At 36.6% G+C, this 21,672-nt stretch overlaps 1 protein-coding gene across 3 annotated transcripts in view; it reads right to left on the minus strand.

Moving 5' to 3' along the window:
• Positions 1–21,672, minus strand: part of LOC122794306 (proton channel OTOP1-like) — a 57,435-nt gene that overhangs the window by 22,767 nt on the left and 12,996 nt on the right. For all 3 annotated transcript variants that reach the window (XM_044062598.1, XM_044062597.1, XM_044062599.1), the window contains exons 3-5: positions 10,598–10,734; positions 2,531–2,589; positions 313–443 (exon numbers count right to left, since the gene is read on the minus strand). In XM_044062598.1, coding sequence (XP_043918533.1) covers positions 313–443; positions 2,531–2,589; positions 10,598–10,734 — 327 coding nt within the window. The remainder of the gene's footprint in view (positions 1–312; positions 444–2,530; positions 2,590–10,597; positions 10,735–21,672) is intronic.

A 21,672-nucleotide genomic window follows, 5' to 3' on the forward strand; every position in this document is an offset into this window, starting at 1 on the left:
TATATATATATATTGGGTGTGTGTGTATGAGTATATACATGTATTTATGCACACATTCACACATGATGCATATATATATATATATCTATATATATATATATATATATATATATATATATATATATATATATATTTATGCATACAGAAGGCATATATTGCACACTAAATGAAATAAATGCATTGGTTATCTTACCCTTTGTGTAGCATACTTATGCACTTCACATTCATTCAAAGGACTGTTATCTCCCCTGGCAGTTCTGTTTAGTAAAGCTATATTGCTCAGAAAAATAATCTTGATTGTTAAAAACTCACCGACTGTTACATTTGTAAAGCCAAGGTTAGACAGTCTTTTCTTGTATTCTTCTAACTGGTGTTCTGATTCAGAAAGGACTCCATTTGCCCACAGCAGAAGATTTGTGAACACAGCATGAATAGTTCCAAATCTAAAGAAAGCACATCAGTAAATATTTTAAAAGTACAAAAAAATGAAATGCTGCAAGTATCATAGAAATAACATCATAAAAGTTAATGAATGCTAATACAGTCACAAAAAATATTTGAAACTGACAGAGGTAACCACGCTTTAATATGCATTTGTTTAAAAAGGACTTTCATTAATCAATATATTCATGCTTTTTATCTCATTTAAATAATGCTACGTCTATTTTCGGAAATGAAACAATTTCATATCTACAGTCTGAAGGCAGATGGCAATCTGCATTAAACACAAGAAGCTACATGAACTTAATGCCTACAGCTTTGCAGAATACATGTTCACCATAACACTGACATGTAATACCTGTGTAAGTTTTACTCATTACAAAACTGGAGAAGTGTTTTTATAATTAAGAAGAAAGAATTTATTGAAAGATTCTTCCAGCTGAATTGATTTATGTATAAACAACTGTTGGCAATTTTTTTAAACTTGTGAAATATGAACACATGAATTGAATCCTGTCTTGAGGACGGATATATATACATATATATATATATATATATATATATATATATATATATATATATGCAGACCAAATTGGGTTCTCTTAGTAGTTTAAGTTGAAGTTTAGTAGAAATCCACGGCTTGCCTAAATGTATTATTTGTTGTCAAAATCATGCCAAGTTTCATTCTAACTACACCAATACTTGTGTTTAGTAAAATGAATATCTGTCTGTTCTGTTGTACTATAATTGTTCATAATATCAGTAATAATAACAATGTTTTATACTAGAAGTTCAATTAACCTGTCTGCCTAGAGTCACCAAGCAGAAACATTATATCCTCCCATATAATTGTCATGTAATTCAACTTTTAGAATAGCCTCTCTTAAGCTGTATATTGGATTCATGAGCCCTAGTGCTTATTTGACATGAAAAACATTTTTTTTTAAATAACAGAAACCATTCACTACAAAAGTCTGAATTGTCTTACTGAGCAAAAAGTACCTCATTGATAAGGCAAAAAGTGCAGTATTGTTTTTACTCACCAGTAAAGCAGCTGTGTGTGTAATGAAGCATAAAAAGAAAAACTCGATTACATGCATGCTGGGTAGACAACTACCTGATTTTATTATGTGTGAAGTATATTCTCTGTGTAGTATCTGTAGCTCCATACAAACTCAGAATATACATTTACAATTTTTGGAAAATAGTGTACTTTAAAATGTTGTTACCTAAATAAATATTAAGAAACCAGACTACAGAGTATTACATGCCCAGCCAGTAACCACACACTGAACAAAGGTGAGTATCAATCCTTGTATCCTGAGTCTGAAAAGTAAGTACTTTAACCATTATGCAACACCTCCAACACCACTGGAGAATGTTATTTATTACAGAGTAGAGTTTTGTGCCAATTGTAGTGCCCCCAACTTTGTCATGATAAAATTCAGTTACAATAAACACATATTCCCTCTTAACAAATAAAATAGGACTTCAGAAATCTGCAAATAAAATTGACTTTCAAAAATCTCTGCAATGAAATTTTCTTTTGTACCCATCTTATGACAGTCACAGTGTCATTTTCCACAGAAGGCACACACATGCACACACTCACACCTAGTGCCAATTTAGAGTGTCCAATCCACCTACTGCATGTCTTTAGGATGTGGGAGGAAACCGGAGCACCTGGAGAAAACTCACGTGACCACAGGGAGGACATGCAGACTCCGCACAGAAGGCACCCCAGCCAAGAATCGAACCGGAGAACGTCTTGCTGTGAAGCGATAACGCTAACCGCTGCACCACCGTAGCCGCCCCACATTCTGAGAAATGGGAAATTCACCCCGGGGATCACTTCTGTGGCTCTGCTCGACAGGGGCACAGGAAAATAATTTTCTTGGGTGGCGAAAGCCAGGGTACATTTTTTGGCTAGGCTTGTATGGGCCCTAGGGCCAAAAGCCTAGTACCTACCTATGAACCTATGAACCTACTATATACACTAACTTAGCCAATTCATATCCAGACTGTTTAATAATAATGCAAGAAGCAGGCAGGCACTAATGTAAATATGGCATAGTAAAGATGCACATACCTTTCAAATGTCTTGAATGAGTGGATAACATCCTTTGCATGAAACCAAAGAAAATACAGCTGGAAAGAAAATTGCAGATTACTTTAGCTAAAGATAATAACAGCAATGATATGCTTTGGGAAATTAAAGTAGCATATACCTCTGGATTGTCTTTAACATTCTGACATTCTGAATAAATTGTTCACCTTTTATTTTGAAACATTTTACTTTTATATGTAGTTTCTGCTGAGTACATAGACTTTGAAATCAGTTGTTCACACTTTTTAATATTACACAGATGTTCGTTAAATTTTCACAAGATTATTATTTTATTTATTTTTATATTTGTTGACCAGGCTAGTCTAACTGGATATATGTCCATTTTCAGTAGAGGCCCGGGGAGAAAAGCTCCAAGCATCAGCAGTGACAAAGAATACAATATATAGTAATAGTCAAATGAATTACAGTACATTGTTTACATTGAGGGTCAGATAAACTTGTACAGAGTCCTTTAGTAGGTTTAAGCTAAGATCAAATATAGAGAGCAAACATTTGAGAGAGAGCAACCCAAAAAAAAATACATTTTAAATTGAATTTTTTTTTTTTATTTTATTTTTTTTTCAGTACTATGAAGGAAATCATTATTATAGGTATTATGAATTATAACATTCAAGCTTAAAGCAGTACTCTTATCTTTTAATGGCTTTTAACACAAAAAAGGTGTTTAAATATACAACTACTAGTTATTCATTTTAGCATATTCTTCCTAATATAAAGAAATAATTTGTAATTAAACAATTGCCTTTTACCAGTGGCACTGATACCTTGTGTTTATTGTTCTCTGAAAGTGGAAATAACCTAAACATTCCAGCAGCGTCAAGGAAGTGTAGCAAACATCTTTATATTGGTAGTGAACTTGTCCCAGAAGCCAAACACCTCTTGTCAAATTCTTATTACTGGGTATTCTAAATGTAAGGTTTTTGTTCTTATATATATATATATATATATATATATATATATATATATATATATATATATAGCACACTTGTTTTTTTCCCTCTACTTATATAGATACGTTTTCTTAGAAATATCTGATACTAACATTTCTGGTTATTTTTTCCTTTGGTAGAAATGCAACCAACAAAAGATGTACTCAACGACTGACAATAGTGAAGTGTCCCACTTATTCAAGAGTAAGTTAAAAGCAAGTTTCTAATTAGTGATAATACAAAAGCAGTGCAGGAATGTTGGTGTTTGCTTAAGACAGTTGCAGAACAAAGGGATTTTATTACAAAGAAAACATACTCAAGATTTAAAAAAGGAGACTTTCTTGTAATTTAATCCATTGAGAAAATTGAGAAAATTACAAGAAAAAATAGAGAAAAAAATGCAAGCAATAAGTTTAATAATAATACATTTATTGCACATTTTGCTCTCTAAATGGATAGAAGTTCCCAATTCATTTATATGCATTTTACATTTTACTGTTAATTTGTTTTGCTGTCATACATAAGATTTTAAGACTTGCTTTTTGTGAAACAGTTTGTCCCTTAATTATCTATCAGTAATAATATCTATTATTATGCAGCAAAGCATTAACTGACCTAATATAGGCTGTTATTAGTTCATAATGTTACTTAATAGAGACATTAATTCTATTACTGAGAATAGTATAATGCTGCCTTCTGTAAAGAGAATAGTTTTGAAAAGTCTAGTACTATAAAATGTTCATTCAAGGAATTACATGATTAATATTTTTGAATTGTACATAGATGGTGCCATGATTGCAACCCAAATGATGTTAAGATTGATTAAAGGCTCAGATGGTGCAGTAGTTGGGTAGGGAATAGCAGGAAGTCACAGTAATCATTAACTCACCCTTTCTAGAAGGAAGGGTATGGGTTCTGCCTGTGAACTAGCACTCACCTGGTGATGGGGGGTAGCACTGTAATCAGCTGTTATACAGGTGAGAAAGGTAAAATTCTTCAAGAGACAATACGCCCCCCCAAAAAATACTGAAGAATATAACCTTGATTGCTGTTTTCCATAGGAAGTCACTATCAGTGCGATTTTTAAGTGTGTGCCAGCAATGACTTGTTTTGTGAGATTTTTCAACCTTTTTCAGATTGGATTGACCATGCATTTGGTGTACATAAATTTAGAGGGTGGGATGGGAGCTTGCCTCCCACATTGGGGCAAAAAAACACAAAGTTATTCCCTTTCCCAACATGCTGACAGCCGTGGCAGTTCCAACCCTGGCAGTTAGTAATGGGAACAGTAAGTTAGGAGCAACTGCAGCAACATGAAGAGGCTGATAGTCAGCTGGAGAAGTATGCAACAGAGCAAAAAAGTTGAATCTTTATGGCATTCATCAACTATTAAGGAAGGTACAAGGGGTTTTATACCGAAAATAATGATTAGTAGAGAGGTTTGTAATTCAGATAATGATTTGTCTAATAGCCACAAAGTCAAACAAACCATACTGTGCATTACGAAAGGTCTTTCATCTGATAATTTATAAACAGCCAAGTTTTCTTTTCATATTCCATGATTCAAAACAGTGGCACATAAGGGTATTCTCTACTGTATGTGCATGTTTGTATGTGTGCGAGCGTGTGTGTGTGTGTGTGTGTGTGTGTGTGTGTGTGTGTGTGTGTGTGTGTGTGTGTGTGTGTGTGTGTGTGTGTGTGCGAGCACGTATGTGTGTTGCGCAGTATGACCATAAGACTGTCATGCTTGGGGACTCATAGCTGAATGAAAAAGGACTTTTAAGAAAAATTCAGTACCAGGTGATTCAGAGGCTCCTTGTTAGTATGGAGGCAGAACACTGAAGATCTTTAAGTCCCAGACAAGTGTTGGTGTTTCCTTTCATATTTCATGATTCAATGTAATACCTAAGTAGATACTTTCTGCGGTGTGTGTGTGTGTGTGTGTGTGTGTGTGTGTGTGTGTGTGTGTGTGTGTGTGTGTGTAATCTGACCATATATACTGGAGGTCCTGCATAAGACTTGATATTTTGGTTTCCTCTTCCATGATACAATGATTTTCATAAGCAGGTGTTTTCTGTGTGAGTGTGTGTATGAGGGGGGGGGGTCCTGAAAGGAAAACTCAGTAACTAGCTAACAGGCTCAACGTTAGTCCAGAGATTTTGACAATAGTACAGAAATCATGAGATCCTGTACTCAAGTATAAGACAAAATCCTATTTTTTTCTTTCGTATTGCATAATTCCAAGCAGTGCCTAAGCGGATCCATTCTACTGCAATTGTATTAGTATAATTTGATCTATGAAAAGGGAATGCTTACTGCCCCCTTGCCTAGGCTGATGAGTCATGAAGTGATTTATAGTTGGCAAATGTAGCAGGAGCAAGGTCTTCCGTCCATTGCCAGAATGCAGCCCATGATCTGAAGGAATGCGTTCTGCTGCACCAAAAAAGAAAAGTGCTGACTGGGAAGGAGGAAAAACAGATGACAAGGTGTGTGTGTGTGTGTGTGGGGGTGTGGGGGGGGGGGTTGTGTGCTTACCTCAACCTTTTCCTTAAGTTATATGTCAAATAAAAGCCAAATTAAAAAAAAAAAGTTGCACTATCTAGGGTTGTGCATATATCCACATATCCACACCAGATGCACTACATACGTGGTATCTACAGCACTGGACATGTGCAAGCAGGCTCCACTAGAAATATTATTTGTAAGCTGTTCTTCTGCACATTCCTTTCAGAAGCCTCTGTGAACTCCTGCTTGCGTAAAGTTCAACATAAGCCATTTAGCTCTGCACTGTGCTTTGCACTGTCAATGCATCACCATACAAAGTCAATAGATTAGCGTGCCCTGCTTGAATTTAGCAGTGGATATTGTATAGCATGTTTCTTTTTGAACCTAGTATGATTTCTTGAATAATTAATCACAAATTCTTCCATGAACTTGATGCTTTTTTTGTTCTAAATTCATGATATTGCATATAATACTAGTAACACCTCTTGATATCTTTGCTTTCTTGGTAGTGATTCTGATTCCCCATATGATTTCTTAGGTTCTCTGCACTCTCATCCACCAACAATAGATTGTTGAGTATCTATCCTCCCTTGCCTAAACTCACTGATAACTTCAATTTCTCCTTCTGGTGATCTTACAAATAATTCTTTGCTCAATAGTACCCCAAGTATCTACAGACATAGGATTATGATTACCTTTTATTGACAGCTGTTGCACAGTGTTTCAGTGTGCTGTCGGAGAGACAAATAGTAGTATTCATGACTGACCAATCAGAGTCCTCATCTCTGTGTCACTGCTGGACAGAGGCACAGCAAACTAATGGGTATAGTATTCTCATCCTAAGGGGTGGTGAAAGCCACACACACTCTGGCTAGGCTTATAAATGCCCTAGGGCAGATAGCCTAGTATGAACCTATGAACCTATGAACCTAAGCATAGCAGCTGATCATGCCAATAAGTGCATGCACACTGTGGCTCTCCACATGCAGTCTGTTTGCCACCTTCCACAGTTAATTAATTATATTCTTCATGTTAACCTTCTTCCTTCCACTGAGGGTCTTTCGTACAACAATAACTCTGACCCACTTCATGTACTTTAACAAAGGAGAGCAAGTCTGCACCCACTTTGTTCTAGCCTTTTTGACTTACACATAAACAACTCAGCTTCATTTCCAGATCCGAATCTTTGCAGACATAAACAGGTAGCTGATTCTTATTCAACAGGCCAGCTACAGCCTCAGAGTTATAGCAGTCAAAACTAAAAAGCTTCTTTTGGACCACACCAGTGCAAAGACTAATGGTAGCATGACAGAAGTGATTCCATGCTTTGTATCATTTACACAAACAAATTTAAATTCATCCTTTTATATCATCTGTTCCCTTCACAGCTACTGAATTACTGAGTATGTTAGAAAAAAGAATGCCTTTTATAAAGGAAAAGGCATACAAAAATGCAAAACACAGGTATAAATGTTACATCCTGAGGTAATGTTTACTTTATTTTGTTTCTGTATTATGTTCCTTACGTCTTGCCATTTTTTTCCTTGTCTTTGCTGCATTTCAATTAGCTTATTGTTTAATTTATGCTGTTTCTAGGAAGTTAGCTTATTAAAGTCCTTAACTACAGTTTCTTCACTTTGCCAGTAGGGGACAGCAAACTTATAGGCCTGCAGTAATTTTTATGAGATTTTCTCCTATAGATTGGGCTTCATACTTGAGCATCTGATTTTCATGAACTAATTACCCAATTAAGTTGTAAATAAATGTATTCAACATGTGGTGTACAGTCTCCTGCATGAATTCCTTCTGATCCGTATTATTTGTGTTTACTTATTAGTAGACATGCTTCATGGCTGCATGCAGATCTGAGCAATAAAACATGATAGGATATGCACTAAAGGGGAAACTAAAACACACATCCACAAGGAAAGTGGCTTAGACGCATAGATGTGTGGTAACATTCATTTAATACATAGCCTTGCATGTGTTGTTGCATGCATACAATTAAGATCAGTAAATTCTGGATAGTTAAATGTAAGCTAAATAATATAAGTAAAATTATTTTGTGCATTTTGATACAAAACAGTTCTTCTGTCCAAGCCTACTAGGTTTTTCATTTTAAAATAATGATATGAGCATAACTGCAGACGTGCAATTGTGTAAGTTGATAGGTATAATAAGTCACAGATTATGGTTTTGAAAATGTGAAAAATATTAAGGAGTATTCATGCCTGTTTAACTGTGTACTAAAAACAATCATCACAGCTTTAGTATTTCTCATGGACAAGTTGAAGACTGAGAATGTGTTCCTAGGTTCATAGTTTCATAATAGATTGCTGGTCCAGTGGACTATTTGTAGCCTTAAAATTATCCCCTCTATTTACCAAGACATGAATTAATACCAGACTCCAACCTAGTTTCATCCACATTCCGTAGTGGCTAGAAGGGCCACAGTGGGGTGTACTTATGACTGCCCTTGCCACTGTCCAGGTTATATTTAAAAACAGTCATGGAACTCCTCTACTTAGCCTCTAATAGAGGGGGACTATTCCAAAAAAAAAGAGGTATTATCTGTAAAAGATAGCTATCCTAGCAAGAAGTCCTATTTCTGTTTCTGTAGAAGATTGGGGCTTTTGAGCATTTCTTTAATGTGATTATTACTTTTGTGGATGTAAAGGAAGATACAAAGGACCTGATCTTTCAAGGCTCTGTGGGTAAGCCAGAGGTCTCCTCTTAATAGTCGGTAGGTCATGAAGAAGAGTGGGAGCTTTATTTTGGTCAGTTTGTGTCAAGGAGGATATGCCCTTGATTTTGTTTGGTGAGGAAACACTGCAGTCTCTAGCAAGATAATTTGTCTAGCCAGATACACAACCAAGAGGGCATTATTTTTTGTTATTCATCAAATAAGGGAGCAGTTTAGGGGAACATTGACTTATTGGGATCTAGATGATATGCCCTCATGATTAGTCTGGCTGTATGAAAGTTTTCCTTACAACAGTAGTCTCTTGCTAGTGAAAGGAGAGTTCATTGTCAATGAAGATGACCAAATCCCTAATGACCGAGTTGTTTTTTTGGGGGGGTTGTTACTCATGAGATAGGAAATGGAGTATATTTGGACAGCTGCAGTACATTTTAAAAGTGAGGAGAATGTTTTTGCTGGTTTGAACAGAAAAGCTATGGTAAATGGAGTGGGACGAGTTTATTTTAATATTGCTTGATGTTAAATTTATAAGATGCAGGAGTATTTTCACAGGTTGTTTTCTTAGACAGTTTACATTCAAGCAAGATACTATCTAGAGCTTAAAAAAACCTCCAACATAAGCATTTCTGTGAAATGGTTTGCACACTTGCTGTCAGGGGCAGGAGCAGCTTGTTGATGGTAATCATCCATGCAACCGTGAAGTGTTTTTTAATCTTTCCTATCCCCAGATCTACATGCTTAAATCTTCAATTTGTTCTGGTCTACTGCTTCAGCAAGTGCCATCTACATTCCATTAGAGTGACCGTATGGCTTCACCCCCCCCCAGAACAGGGCCACCTGCATTGGAGGATGTACCCTAATTGCACCCAGGGCAAGAAACTATCTAGTGCCACAAATGCCACTGGATGTTTTCTCTCTGTGGAATTGACTAGTGAAGTGTAGGATTCTTTTTGTTAAGTTAATAATCCCACCTCTTGGTAGCCAATGTAAACTTTAAATCACTGAGAAGGTCTACAATGCCTTTGCCCTGATGCACAAAAGCTACTATATGAAAAGCCTTCTTGCACTATGCCACTTCCCCATTCTAAAGGTTTTGTGCATCTGTACCTACTCCCTTAAGAGTGTTAGATTTTTTTCAGTGTGGTAGAGCACATTGCCTACCTGCAGATGGCTCAGCCAGAGTTGGTTACTCACTCACTCCTATCCCCTCTCTCTAGCTCCTCCAGAATCTAGGCTACTATTCAGTCCCTGGTTGCCAGGGTCATAATCTGGGCTCCATCTGTCTGCACCACGGAGTAGTGCATTCATTGACATAGATTGCTGCTGTATCTCTCAGAGCAGTGAAGAAAGTTGGTTTCAGATAACTCTAGCAGTTTATATGATTATATGTGATGTAATATATAATAATTCAGTGCACTACAAATGCATATCGCAGAAATTATGAGTGAAGTATAGTACAGAAACAGCATCAGACTGTACTCCTTTCCTGCTGCTACGTTACCATTGATAAGTATTTAGTACTTGGAAATGTTACACCATTTCAAATATGTGCTTATACTGTGTATTTTAAATGCATTGTAATTCAATGAACAAAATAAAAAGACCATATTATTTTGATGTTAAATACCATAATTAGTTTAATTTCAAACTTACTAATAAGCAGGGTATTGATAAACAGGATTCTGAGAATATAAAATATAATTAAAAGGTAAATCACTGATGCATTCTTAATATTAGAAGTTAAACATGTAAGAGAAGCAAAACAAAATCTTTCAATCATCAGCATTTTTAATAATACACCTGTAAACTTGTTTTTTTTTTCTTTTCTTATCCAATCCAATGATGCACTCGCAAACAATATATTATGACTGTGTATAATAATATTATCCCTACCTGTGCTAATGTGTGTATTGCATGTGCAACTGGATAAACCCCTTCAGCAGCAGACAGGCAGGCAGAATATCCCACAAAATATCCAATTTTGAATGCATCCAGTATCAATACCAAAACAGCAAACAATGTCAATCCACCTAAAAAACATAAAGCAGAATAACATAAGAAAACATTTATCTCATCATCAGGCCATTACATACACATATAGAAGATTTATCAGTTTTCAAGTTAAAATGCTCAGCTTGTTTTTTTTTTTTGTTGTTTGTTTCTGAGATCAGTAAGTTATGCATCTACCCATATGTATGTTTGCATATTGACAAACTAACCAAGACCTACACACACACACACACACACACACACACACACACACACACACACACACACACATACACACACACACACATAGATGTATGTGTGCGCGCGTGTGTGTGTGTGTGTGCATGTGTATGTGCGTGTGCGTGCACGCGTGTGTGTGCATATATATATATATATATATATATATATATATATATATATATATATAATATACACACCCACACAAGGTGGTACACAGAAACACATAATGCACTGTACAATCCTATTTCTAGCTGGATTGCCCAGTTGCAATAATAGGCAGACACTCAAAGACTGATAGTGTTACATTGGTAGGAAGCCTCCAGCTAGTAGAACTGCAGCGGTCTGTTGGATAATGCTGTCTCTAGATACAGCAGTCTGGATGCATGGCTGGTGTAAACTGGCCAAGTGTTTTGCCCAGTAGTCTTACACCAACATAGAAGTAGCTGGTTGACTGATTCAAGCAAAAGGTAAAAAGGTGACAGACAAACCATTCAGTAAAAACTGCAAGAAAGACTCAGTCAAGCTAAAATCTTCCTTGTGTAATACTTTAAACCTCATGTAGTGGAGGCCCATCGAATATATACAACTGTCCCCTTAAGGACATATCACTGTTTCAGCCACATGGCTTTAAAATTCCCACTTATTAAGCCTTTATGGATACATTCAGGCCAAAAAAGACAACCCCCCCCAGTAGCCATAGACATGCCATGTTTCAGACCTTTAGTGACCTTGTCAGTATGGCATAAATGATTTTTTTAAGCCTCATGTTTCTAAAATATAGCTAATGCTCCTACTCATAACATTTGTTCTGTAATCATTGCAAAAAAAAAAGAAAACAACAAAAGAAGCTCAAAAGCAAAGTAAAATGGTAAATGTATAGGAGGCACTTAGTGAATAGAATTAAGGCTATATGCTATTAATGAGACACTTCCTCTGGTACAGGGTATGAATCACACAGTCTTCATTTGCCTACTGTGTGACCGCTTCATGAGACACTGTTTTGGGGCAACTGAGAATTTGGGCTAGGCTCCTTAATGGTCTCCTGGACTGTACTCCTAGTAACTACCTATGATATTTCAGAGCAAAGCAGTGTGGTCTGAATGCCATATTTTATAGGATACATCCATTGCTGTCTGTGATTTCCTAAGCATTGTTGCTGTCATCTGAAATTTGCCAGACAGGGAATACCATAGCTAATTTGTGGTCATAAATAAAAACATTGCTTTGATTTCCGCTGAATTCAGGATTGATTTCCTATTACTAAACCAACCCTCTAATCATTTTAAGATTTGTTGGAGGAGATCCTGTATGTTTTCTTTTTTTTGTTTGTTTTTTGGAGAAGACCAACAAAACTGGGGATGACCTTGTAATCAGTGTAAGCTATGAGGTAAATATGGGACTGATCCTTGGGGAGCTTGTTTATGTAGAGTAAAAAGAGGACAGGGCATTGAATGGAGTCTTAAGGAATTCCATTGGGAAGAATGGCATACACAGAATTATTACAAAAATCATTCTTACCAATTTGCGCTGGGGGAGAATGTTTTTAAATGACAGGGTTGTCTCTGTACATATTCTACTAGCTAGCAAGAGTAGTTGCAACAACTGGTAATCCACTAGGTCGAAGGCATTAGCAAAGTCCATAAATACTACAATTGCTAATATGCATAGTGGTGTGAATATACTTCATTTAGAATAGAAGCCATGCATTATTCAGAGCAGACCATCGGTTTTAATGTATTTGGCAAGATAAGTGTATATTAAAGAATTTTTCCAGGATGTGAAAGAACGGAAATGGGTCTGAAACCAGACTGTTGGGTTTGGAATTATTGGAATGGGTTTTAGAATGATTTACTCAGGCTGTTGGGGAAGCAGACTTGACAGAGTAAGAGATTATGAATATGTTTAATTGTTCTGTGATGTGATTTGAGCCGGCTTTAATGAACTATGGGTGTAAGTTTTTCAAAAGGTCATCAGGTATGTTATCTAATAGTTTTTCTGTGTCAATTGATTTGACTTTTTTTAATTAAACAGAGGAGTAATGCCTGGGAGATTGTATGTGAGGGTATCATTTTATCACAGGTATAGGATGTAATGTAGTTGACTAAATTCTTTGAACAATTCCTCAGATGAGGTAGTACGTTTGGTAGACCAAAGTTTTTCAGACATGGAGTTTTTTCTGTGTATAGGCATGAATGGATTGATATGCATCCACAATTTTTAGGCTTGTTAAAATGAGAAATTTACTAGTTTTGAATCAGGCAGTTTGATGACTTTTAATGAAATTGTTTGGCTAGGATTTTTGGGAGTTGCTAGCTTTCCATTTTGATCTGATATTCTGTGAGGTTTTACTTAATTCACCATTTAACTACTTGCTTTATAAAGCTATGTGCAAATTAATTGTTAAGGCGGAGATTTCAGCTTAAATTAAAAGACAAGGACTTGAAGAAATGTTACTAAAAGGCAGGATAGATAAATTAATTAATATAAATAAATAAATACATACATACATACATACATACATACATACATACATACATAATTCTACTCCATAGTGGATGAGAAATAGGAAATACACCCCAGCGATCACTTCTGTGGCTCTGCTCGACAGGGGCACAGGAAATTAACTTTCTTGGGTTGGCGTAAGCCAGGGAACTTTGTTGGCTAGGCTTACTTAGGCGCTTGGGACGATAGCCTAGTACCTACCTATGAACCTATGAACCTATAATTTACAAAGAAGAGAAATGAGATGTACCAAATGCAGCCAGATTTAGTACCATAAATACCCAGGAATAGAGTATCACGAATGCTCAGGAAAAGACAGCCTCTCAAAGGCCTTTCACAGAAGAAAGGATCCAGAATGAAGCAGAAGAAGTTACAGTATGTATTACAGTAGGGAAATTATGGAACTCAGCAGAAATCCATTGGAAATGAAGGAAGAAATAGTACAACTGTAACTTGCCTATTTAATAGATCATTCAGGTACTATCATAAACATCTGATGTGTAAATAAATGATCACCTGTTCAAAACCTGTGCATATAATACTACTTGATAGCCTCTAAAGTTTGGAAGAAGGATGTTTCTACCCTCATTTGGAAAGTCAGTGTAATTTGTGCTGGAGCATTGTTTCATCAAAATGTCTCGACCAAACAGTCTTTGGCTGATCAGGTGTTGATCATATAACCAAAGTCAGAAAAGGAAAACATTAATGAAGACTAGAAGAAAGCAGATATTTCCTTTCACAGCAGTTAAGCTATATCATGTGAACAATTGTAGTACTGCTGAATAAAATTATTTACTAAAATTTGGAGGATGATGAGACAAGGTTTGAGGTCCTAGGATCCTATGCAGCAACCTCACCAGGATTCAGAAAGGTGGATTAATTTCCAAAAAAGTCAAGCAAGGTGCATTATTCGAGCCTTTTGACAGGACAAACAGAATATTAGATGGTCATTCTCATTCAAGAGTTTAGCAGGTTAGGAATGTCTGCATAAGCAATAGTTTCTACCAGAAATTCTAGTACATAGTGTGAATACCAGGCAAGTAAATTCACCCTCTTTTGCCCCCGACAGAGGTGAGTAGACAATGGCTCCTCACTTACCACTCCATTCCATCTGACAGCTCTTCTAATGCCAAGACTTCTGAAGGAACATGAAAAACTTCATTATAGTCAGAATTTTATCCCTGTATGCCGCTGAGCTTGCGAGAGTCGATTATAAGCTGAAGGAGTACAGAGCATGGTGGAGTCTTTCTGTAGTGCAAAAGAAAAGTTTGGATGGACAGCTATTTGAAAAAGTGGACAGCATCTTTTAGAAATTGTTTAAAGGTAATTTGAATCTGTGAACCACTTTCATGCAACATGGGTAAAACACGGGTAATCATCAAGAAACAGAGATTTTTAGCAAACAGAGCTTATTAAGAGAGATGACCAGTTGCCAGAGAGGTACTAAAAAGTCGCTGCTGAAGCCAGTCCTTTTTAGTGTCAATGTTCTAATTTGCCACTTTTATGGCAATACTTTCCAGAAGGCCCACAATTAGATATTGAACACTACCATAAATTACAGGAACTTATCATTCAAGTGAGCAGCTTAGAGAAGAATACATATGAATAGTTAGCTTTGTTGACATAGAGGGATAAAACCCTGACTACAGCTCAGATGAATTTTGATTATTGTGGTTCTGTTGTGTGATAGAGCTACCTGGCATGCATGGAACTGAATGGTGGCTGCTGGGTCTTCCATCCTGGTGAGATGGAAGAGGTTAGGGTGGGAGCTCTAATTATTAAACCTGTGTAATATATATATGGATTTAGGATGTATGCTCGACTGAGCAAATGTCCGAAATCCATAAAACCCGAACACACTTTAACGAAAGCGGTTTTATCAAAAAAGTGCTTTCATTAAAGCGTGTGACAAAAGAAAAACACTTCATTTACATTTTAGCAGGGGGGGGCTTTGCCCCCCCTGTGCCCCCCACACCACCCCTACTTTAATATTCTCCCTCTGAGACCGCACTAAAGTGGGGAAAAGGGAAATTTCAGGAACTCAATGCTTTGCAAGAACTTTATTCACTGATGAAGGCTGGGTAGCCGAAACCGGTTTGAACATGAATACAGAATAAACATTTTGAACATGAATACAGAATATTAATTTTATTGTTCACTTCAGATTGCAGTGTTTTGGTATTTCGATTGCTGGCAGTTAGTGTTTGGATTCAAAAGGGAAATTTCCCTTACCCGCACCGTAGTACAGCCTCGGCAACAGTCATACTTACGTGAAAGTGCTTCTTCGGTGAAAAGTACTTTCACGTAAGTATGCTCAGCCATTTGGATTTTGGTCATTTGCTCAGTCGAGCAAATGTCCTAGATCCATATATATATATATATATATATATATATATATATATATATATATATATATGTGTGTGTGTGTGTGTGTGTGTGTATATATATCGTATATACATATATACACCACACACACACAGACACACACACACACACACACACATTTATATATATATATATATATATATATATATATATAAATAAATAGTGTGTGCATATGTCTAAATACAGAATTCAGTTAACAGAAAACCTCAATCTTTTGAATACAATCTTCAAAAAAACGCATCCCTTGAAAAACATCAGGGTATAATACCAAAGAAAAATGCAAAGACTGAACTTTGCACTTGCTGACTTCATCACAGCTTCAATCCATGTGTTAAAACTCAGGCAAAATCAACACAAAAAATCTCTGACCCCTATCACAGAGCAGTAAAGCAAACAAGTGATTTTTCATGTAAAAAAACTTCTAATTTAAATAACTTTGCAGTCTCTGTTATGTTCTCTTTGAAGAACAAAAAAGAAAAAAGATACAGTAAAGTCCAACTCATAAAACAGATACAGAATTATTTAAGTATTTTTGGAGAAGGGACTTTAGCTCCTGCACCCTCATTACTTATACAAACTAAAACCACAATCACAGAACCCAAATGAAAGAGCAGCACCACTTCAAATGCTGTAGTTGGCTTAATGGAAATCAGTAAAAATACAAGCTGATGAAATACACGGGTCCCTATCAGCATTTCGAATGCTGACAATATCGAATTTGATATTGTCGCATCGAGGATGCCGAAAGGGCAGAATGTTGAAAGGGTAAATGGAAATCTCCGTAAGGGGAGATTTCCATTTACCTCAATGTAGTGCAGTCTCAGAGTTGGTATATTTAAGTAGTGGGGGGATGTGGGGGTGCAGGGGGGATACACCCTTTAGTTTTTTGGGGGGGTTATTTTTTTATCAGCATTCGAAAATGTAATAGGTCGATCATTTCAGTTCGACATTTAATGATTCGACCCATAACATTTTCGAAATGCTGATATACACCCAAATAAACACACACAGTGTTACTCAGCATCTTCAGCTGATGCTTGGAGTTCTCTATAAATATATCGATATCTTTACACATGAATGTCAATACACACACACACACACACACACACACACACACACACACACACACACACACACACACACACACACACACACACACACACACACACACACACACACACACACACACACACACACACACACACACACACACACACACACACACACACACACACACACACACACACACACATATACCAACTCAGAGATTGTACTATAGTTGAGAAAAGGACAAATTTCTCCATGTTGGCCAACTGCCTCTTTTCCCAGACTAGAAACCCCGGCAATGTGAACGTTCATTGAATTAAATGTTCAGTGTTGTCATCTCAGGTAAGTGAAATTCAATTAAGTGGAATTTCGGTCTACTCAAGTAGACCCATATACACACCTATATATATATATATATTTATTTATATATATATATATATATATATATATATATATTTATTTATTTAAATAGGTATATGTCATTCACTCTATCTAATTGGCTGCTTGTCGAATGACTGAAATGTAGTTGAGTCTCCTGTGTATTGAAATTTTAAGAACATAGAATGTCAGAGAGTGAGGTAAGTGTGGATTTGGGAAACTAATGTAAAAATTTGCAGATATTCAGAGTGATATTTAGGAGTGTTTGTGTGAATGTAAGTGGGTTAGGTTTCTTAGAGTAAGGGACAGGATTTGTTTGGTGCATGAATGCTGGTGTCTGTCTGTGTTGTCCGTGCTGTCTTGTATGGTGGGAATATTACAGAAAGGGCTTTTCTGAAGATGCTAGATTGGGGCAGGGTTAAGGTTAAAATTAGTAGGCATTTGTAATGTGATGCATTAGAGAGTGAAAAATATTTTGAAGATGCCTAGCAGGAAAAAGAAAGACAAAGGAAGAAATGGTGAAAGTGAAAAAAGGTGTGATGGTTAGATCAAAAAAAAAAAAGATTATGAGAAATGGACTGCTAAATACATATGTTTGCTCAGTAGGCAGAAAGGAATAGATGAAATATTTAACAAACCGGTTAACAGTATTTGGACAAGATGGTTAATGTCAGCCCATTCAGTGAGAAATACAGCCTACACCCAATAAAACTGGGGTTGCACAACACAGATGGCTCTGATGGGACTAAGCTGGCACTTATTTTTCCTTTTATTTATTAGTTGATTGATCCACTGAATAAGTGACTGACTGATGCTGCCTTATGTGTCTCATCCAAACTTTCTAAATGGCCACTTCTTGGCTATGGCTTGCACTCTTCATTTGCTGGCCAGTAGCAGTGAGAGTCAGAGTTGCAGGATCACTGTCATAAAGCACTAGTAGAGAGTTACATTATTTTGTTATGCTCTATGACCAAAATGAATACCAGACATATACTGGCATCAGAACATATGGACCATGTCTCTGCAGATGACAGTAGCATCAGAACATATGAAACACATCTCTGCATACAACAGTGGCATCAGAACATATGCACCATGTCTCTGCACATGACACAGAGCATTTACCCATATCAGTAGTAAAAATTGTATCCTTCTGGTAAGTTCCCTGGTTTTCACAAAAGGTGATCTTGCAGCAGGTAGCCACATCACTTCCCCAAGGTGGAATATGCATGCATTCCCTAGTCAGTCCACATATGCTTACCATGTTGGCTGAATCCAGGTCACTGTTGCTACAGTCAACAGTCAAGCCTCTTGAGATATTAGGCCATTAAGCATACAGTTATAGACACTGAACGAAGAGCTGATCTTACCACTAAACATTAATGCTTCTAATGACTGAAAAATTGCAGATTTATTTACTTATTCACATTTGTTTACCAGGAAAATCTGACTGGGTCACAAGAGTCCATTTTCAGTGGAGGCCTGGGAAGAAAAACACCATTTAACAGAGAAAAAAATCAAAGGTATTATATAAAACACTGTTGAAAAATCATATAGTTCAAAAATAACAATTTTATAAGGCTTAGAGATGTAACAAAAATATGTTACAATGAGAACAATGAGGAAAAAGCAAAGTAAAACACTATATACAATTGTGGACAGTGTCCTTTTAGCAATTCACAGTAGTAATAAGTAAAAGTCATGTGTTTGGTTTAATTGTAACTATAAAGGGAGAGAGATTAGGATAGATTAGCATAAATGGGGAGGCGATAATGGGAAGATATTATGTAGAGTGGTAGAGAGTAGGATAGCCAGGTGAAGGTGAGGAAGTTGTGTTGGATAGAAAATCTGTACAGATAGGGATAGAGAAAAGTAGACAAGATTGAGGTGTGTTTCGCCTACAAGGCAATCTCAGACCCTGCTCTACTAGAGATGCTCCAATATCCATAAGTCTAACTCCTTGTGTAGTGCCCGATGAAAAGGCTTAAATCTAATATGTGACATTAACAAAACCTGCTAGAGAGACAGGTTTGTCTCCCAGAGGCTGACCCGTCTCTGGAATAGACTCTCCATACATGTCAAGCAAAGTATGTTGCTGACCCCCTTCAAGCGCAGCCTTGATGAGTGGATGGGCAACCGCAAATTTGTCCCAGGGGATCCACCTGTGTTCCTCATTGACAGGGGTGACAGGTGCTGATTGTGGTTTCTTTTCTGGGGATAAACTCTTGGCTAGGCTTGTAAGGGCCCCAGAGCTATTAGCCTAGTAATCTCCTATGATGCTATGTTCAACCAGAGGGTATACAGACGTGAAAGCCCTTTACAAGGCCTGGTGAAAGTCAGAGACTGTACTTTACTAACTTATCAGTTCAATGCCATTTTATGAAACACTGTGGATCTACTGATGAAGCAAACATTTTAGAATGCCTATAGACCCGTGGGATATATACCTAAGGAAACATGGATTCACATACTGAAAGATACATCAACCAAATCTAACAGAACTCTTTGAATAGAGCATTAGGTAAGAAGGAGCCTAACTATATTTCAGCAAGTGATTTGACATTGCACAATATAAAAGACTGGTGAACAAATTAGGTGGGCTCTTAGTATATCCAAAGATAGCTGCCCAAGTAATGCTGTGATTAACAAGAAATGTTTCAAAACATTAATTTAATTAAATTCACTTAAAAGGATTGCAGCATAGACAGTCCCACAATGTTACGTATTGGGAGAAGTATTTTTCAATGTCTTTGTAAGTTATATTTATAAAGCTCTACAAAATAGCTTTTTTGCCGATGGCACAAAGCTATACAATATAGCTGCTACTCAAGAAAATGTAAAAAGATTTGTAAGAGGTTTGACAAAGTTAAGGCATCACCTTCAATGCAGCAGATTAACCTCTGCAAAACACTTTAGAAAACTGAAACCCTATAAAGCCAAAGACATCTAATACTGTTATTGTAATAGCAGGTAGAAAAGGAAATAGGCTGGGCCTAGTCATGTGACTTGATCGAAAGGTTAGCATGAGAAAAACACCAACATTATTACTTTATTTGTTTATTGATATTTCCTTATTGGGAAAGTCTGACTAGGCACAGGTGCCTTTTTCAGTGGAGGACTGGGAATGAAAGCTCCAAGGTAACAAATTTAATGAAGTCAGTATTTACAATAACAAACTTTACAATGCAGTTTAAGTGAATACATAGCATAGTAGTCAGTATAATAAAATTTGTATTAATATTCACAAACATTAACATACAAGCATTGTATTGAGAATTTACAGATAGAAGTCTGATGTAAAAGATAGCAGGAGTAAATTAAGAAATACAACAGAGTGAGGTATTAGAAGGGATAAGCAAGGTTAACTGTTAATAGAGAAGTAGCGATGAAATGTTGATTTGTTTTTCTAAATTAGAAGTAGGCATTAGAAGGGGATAAGCAAGTTAAGTGGTTTAGTCCTTTAAAGGTAGATATAAGAAGGTGATGAAGGATGCTAGAAGACGTTATGTCCCAGATGATGAGCAGGGACAAAGCTATGAGGCAGAGACAAAGTCTTTTAGTAATAGTTTGGGAAGATGAAGGTGCGATATAGACTTTTCAGATATGAAACATATAGAAAGAGATAATGCAAGAAAAAATGAGATATATTAATCCTTTTCTCAATCAGTGGGAAAAAAAGTATGTCTATATCACTGAATCCAGTTCTGGAGAATTCATCTACATAATGGTATAGACAGGATTATGACAGTTTAGAGAATAGCACAAACATGGCACAGGTTGCGAGTTTGGAACCTGGACAGAATGAGAGAGAGAGAGAGAGAGAGAGTCTAAAACAACTTAACTTGACCAAGGAAGTTAAGGATATTACTGAAAATGTAATTATCTCAAGGAAATCCATAAGGACTATGTTAAAGTAGGTATTCTAATTAAAAAAATGAGATGTAGAACCAGTGCACACAATTTAAGGATATAAAACTGGTGGTTCAGAATATAAATAAGGAAATATTAATTAACTGAAAAGGGTGATTTGTGGTAGGAATAGCTTTCCTAAATATGTTAGTAGGTCAAAAGCAGTAAACCATTTCAATAATGTAAGGGAGAGGTATAACGCCTATTTGTAAGTATTAAAGGGACACTACATTAGACATGTAAGACCAGCAATTTTTATAGGAAGCTGTACAGAAAAGCCAAGCCATTAGGCCCTATACTGTACTGCACATCTATTGTTTTGTCAGTTTGGGTTTGTGAAGGGCCGATCTTGTCTCCTGAACCTAATTGACTTCTTTGAATCAGTCTCCAGAGACATGGACAAGGGTAAGGTGGTCCACACAGCCTATCTAGTCCTTGCCAAGGCCTTTGACACCATCCCCCACTCTGGAATCATGGATAAACTTACTAAGTTGGGCATTAATCCCTATGTCACCCAA

This window comes from Protopterus annectens, chromosome 2.part1, assembly GCF_019279795.1.
Source record: "Protopterus annectens isolate FY-2018-M chromosome 2.part1, PAN1.0, whole genome shotgun sequence".
Taxonomy (NCBI): domain Eukaryota; kingdom Metazoa; phylum Chordata; order Ceratodontiformes; family Protopteridae; genus Protopterus; species Protopterus annectens.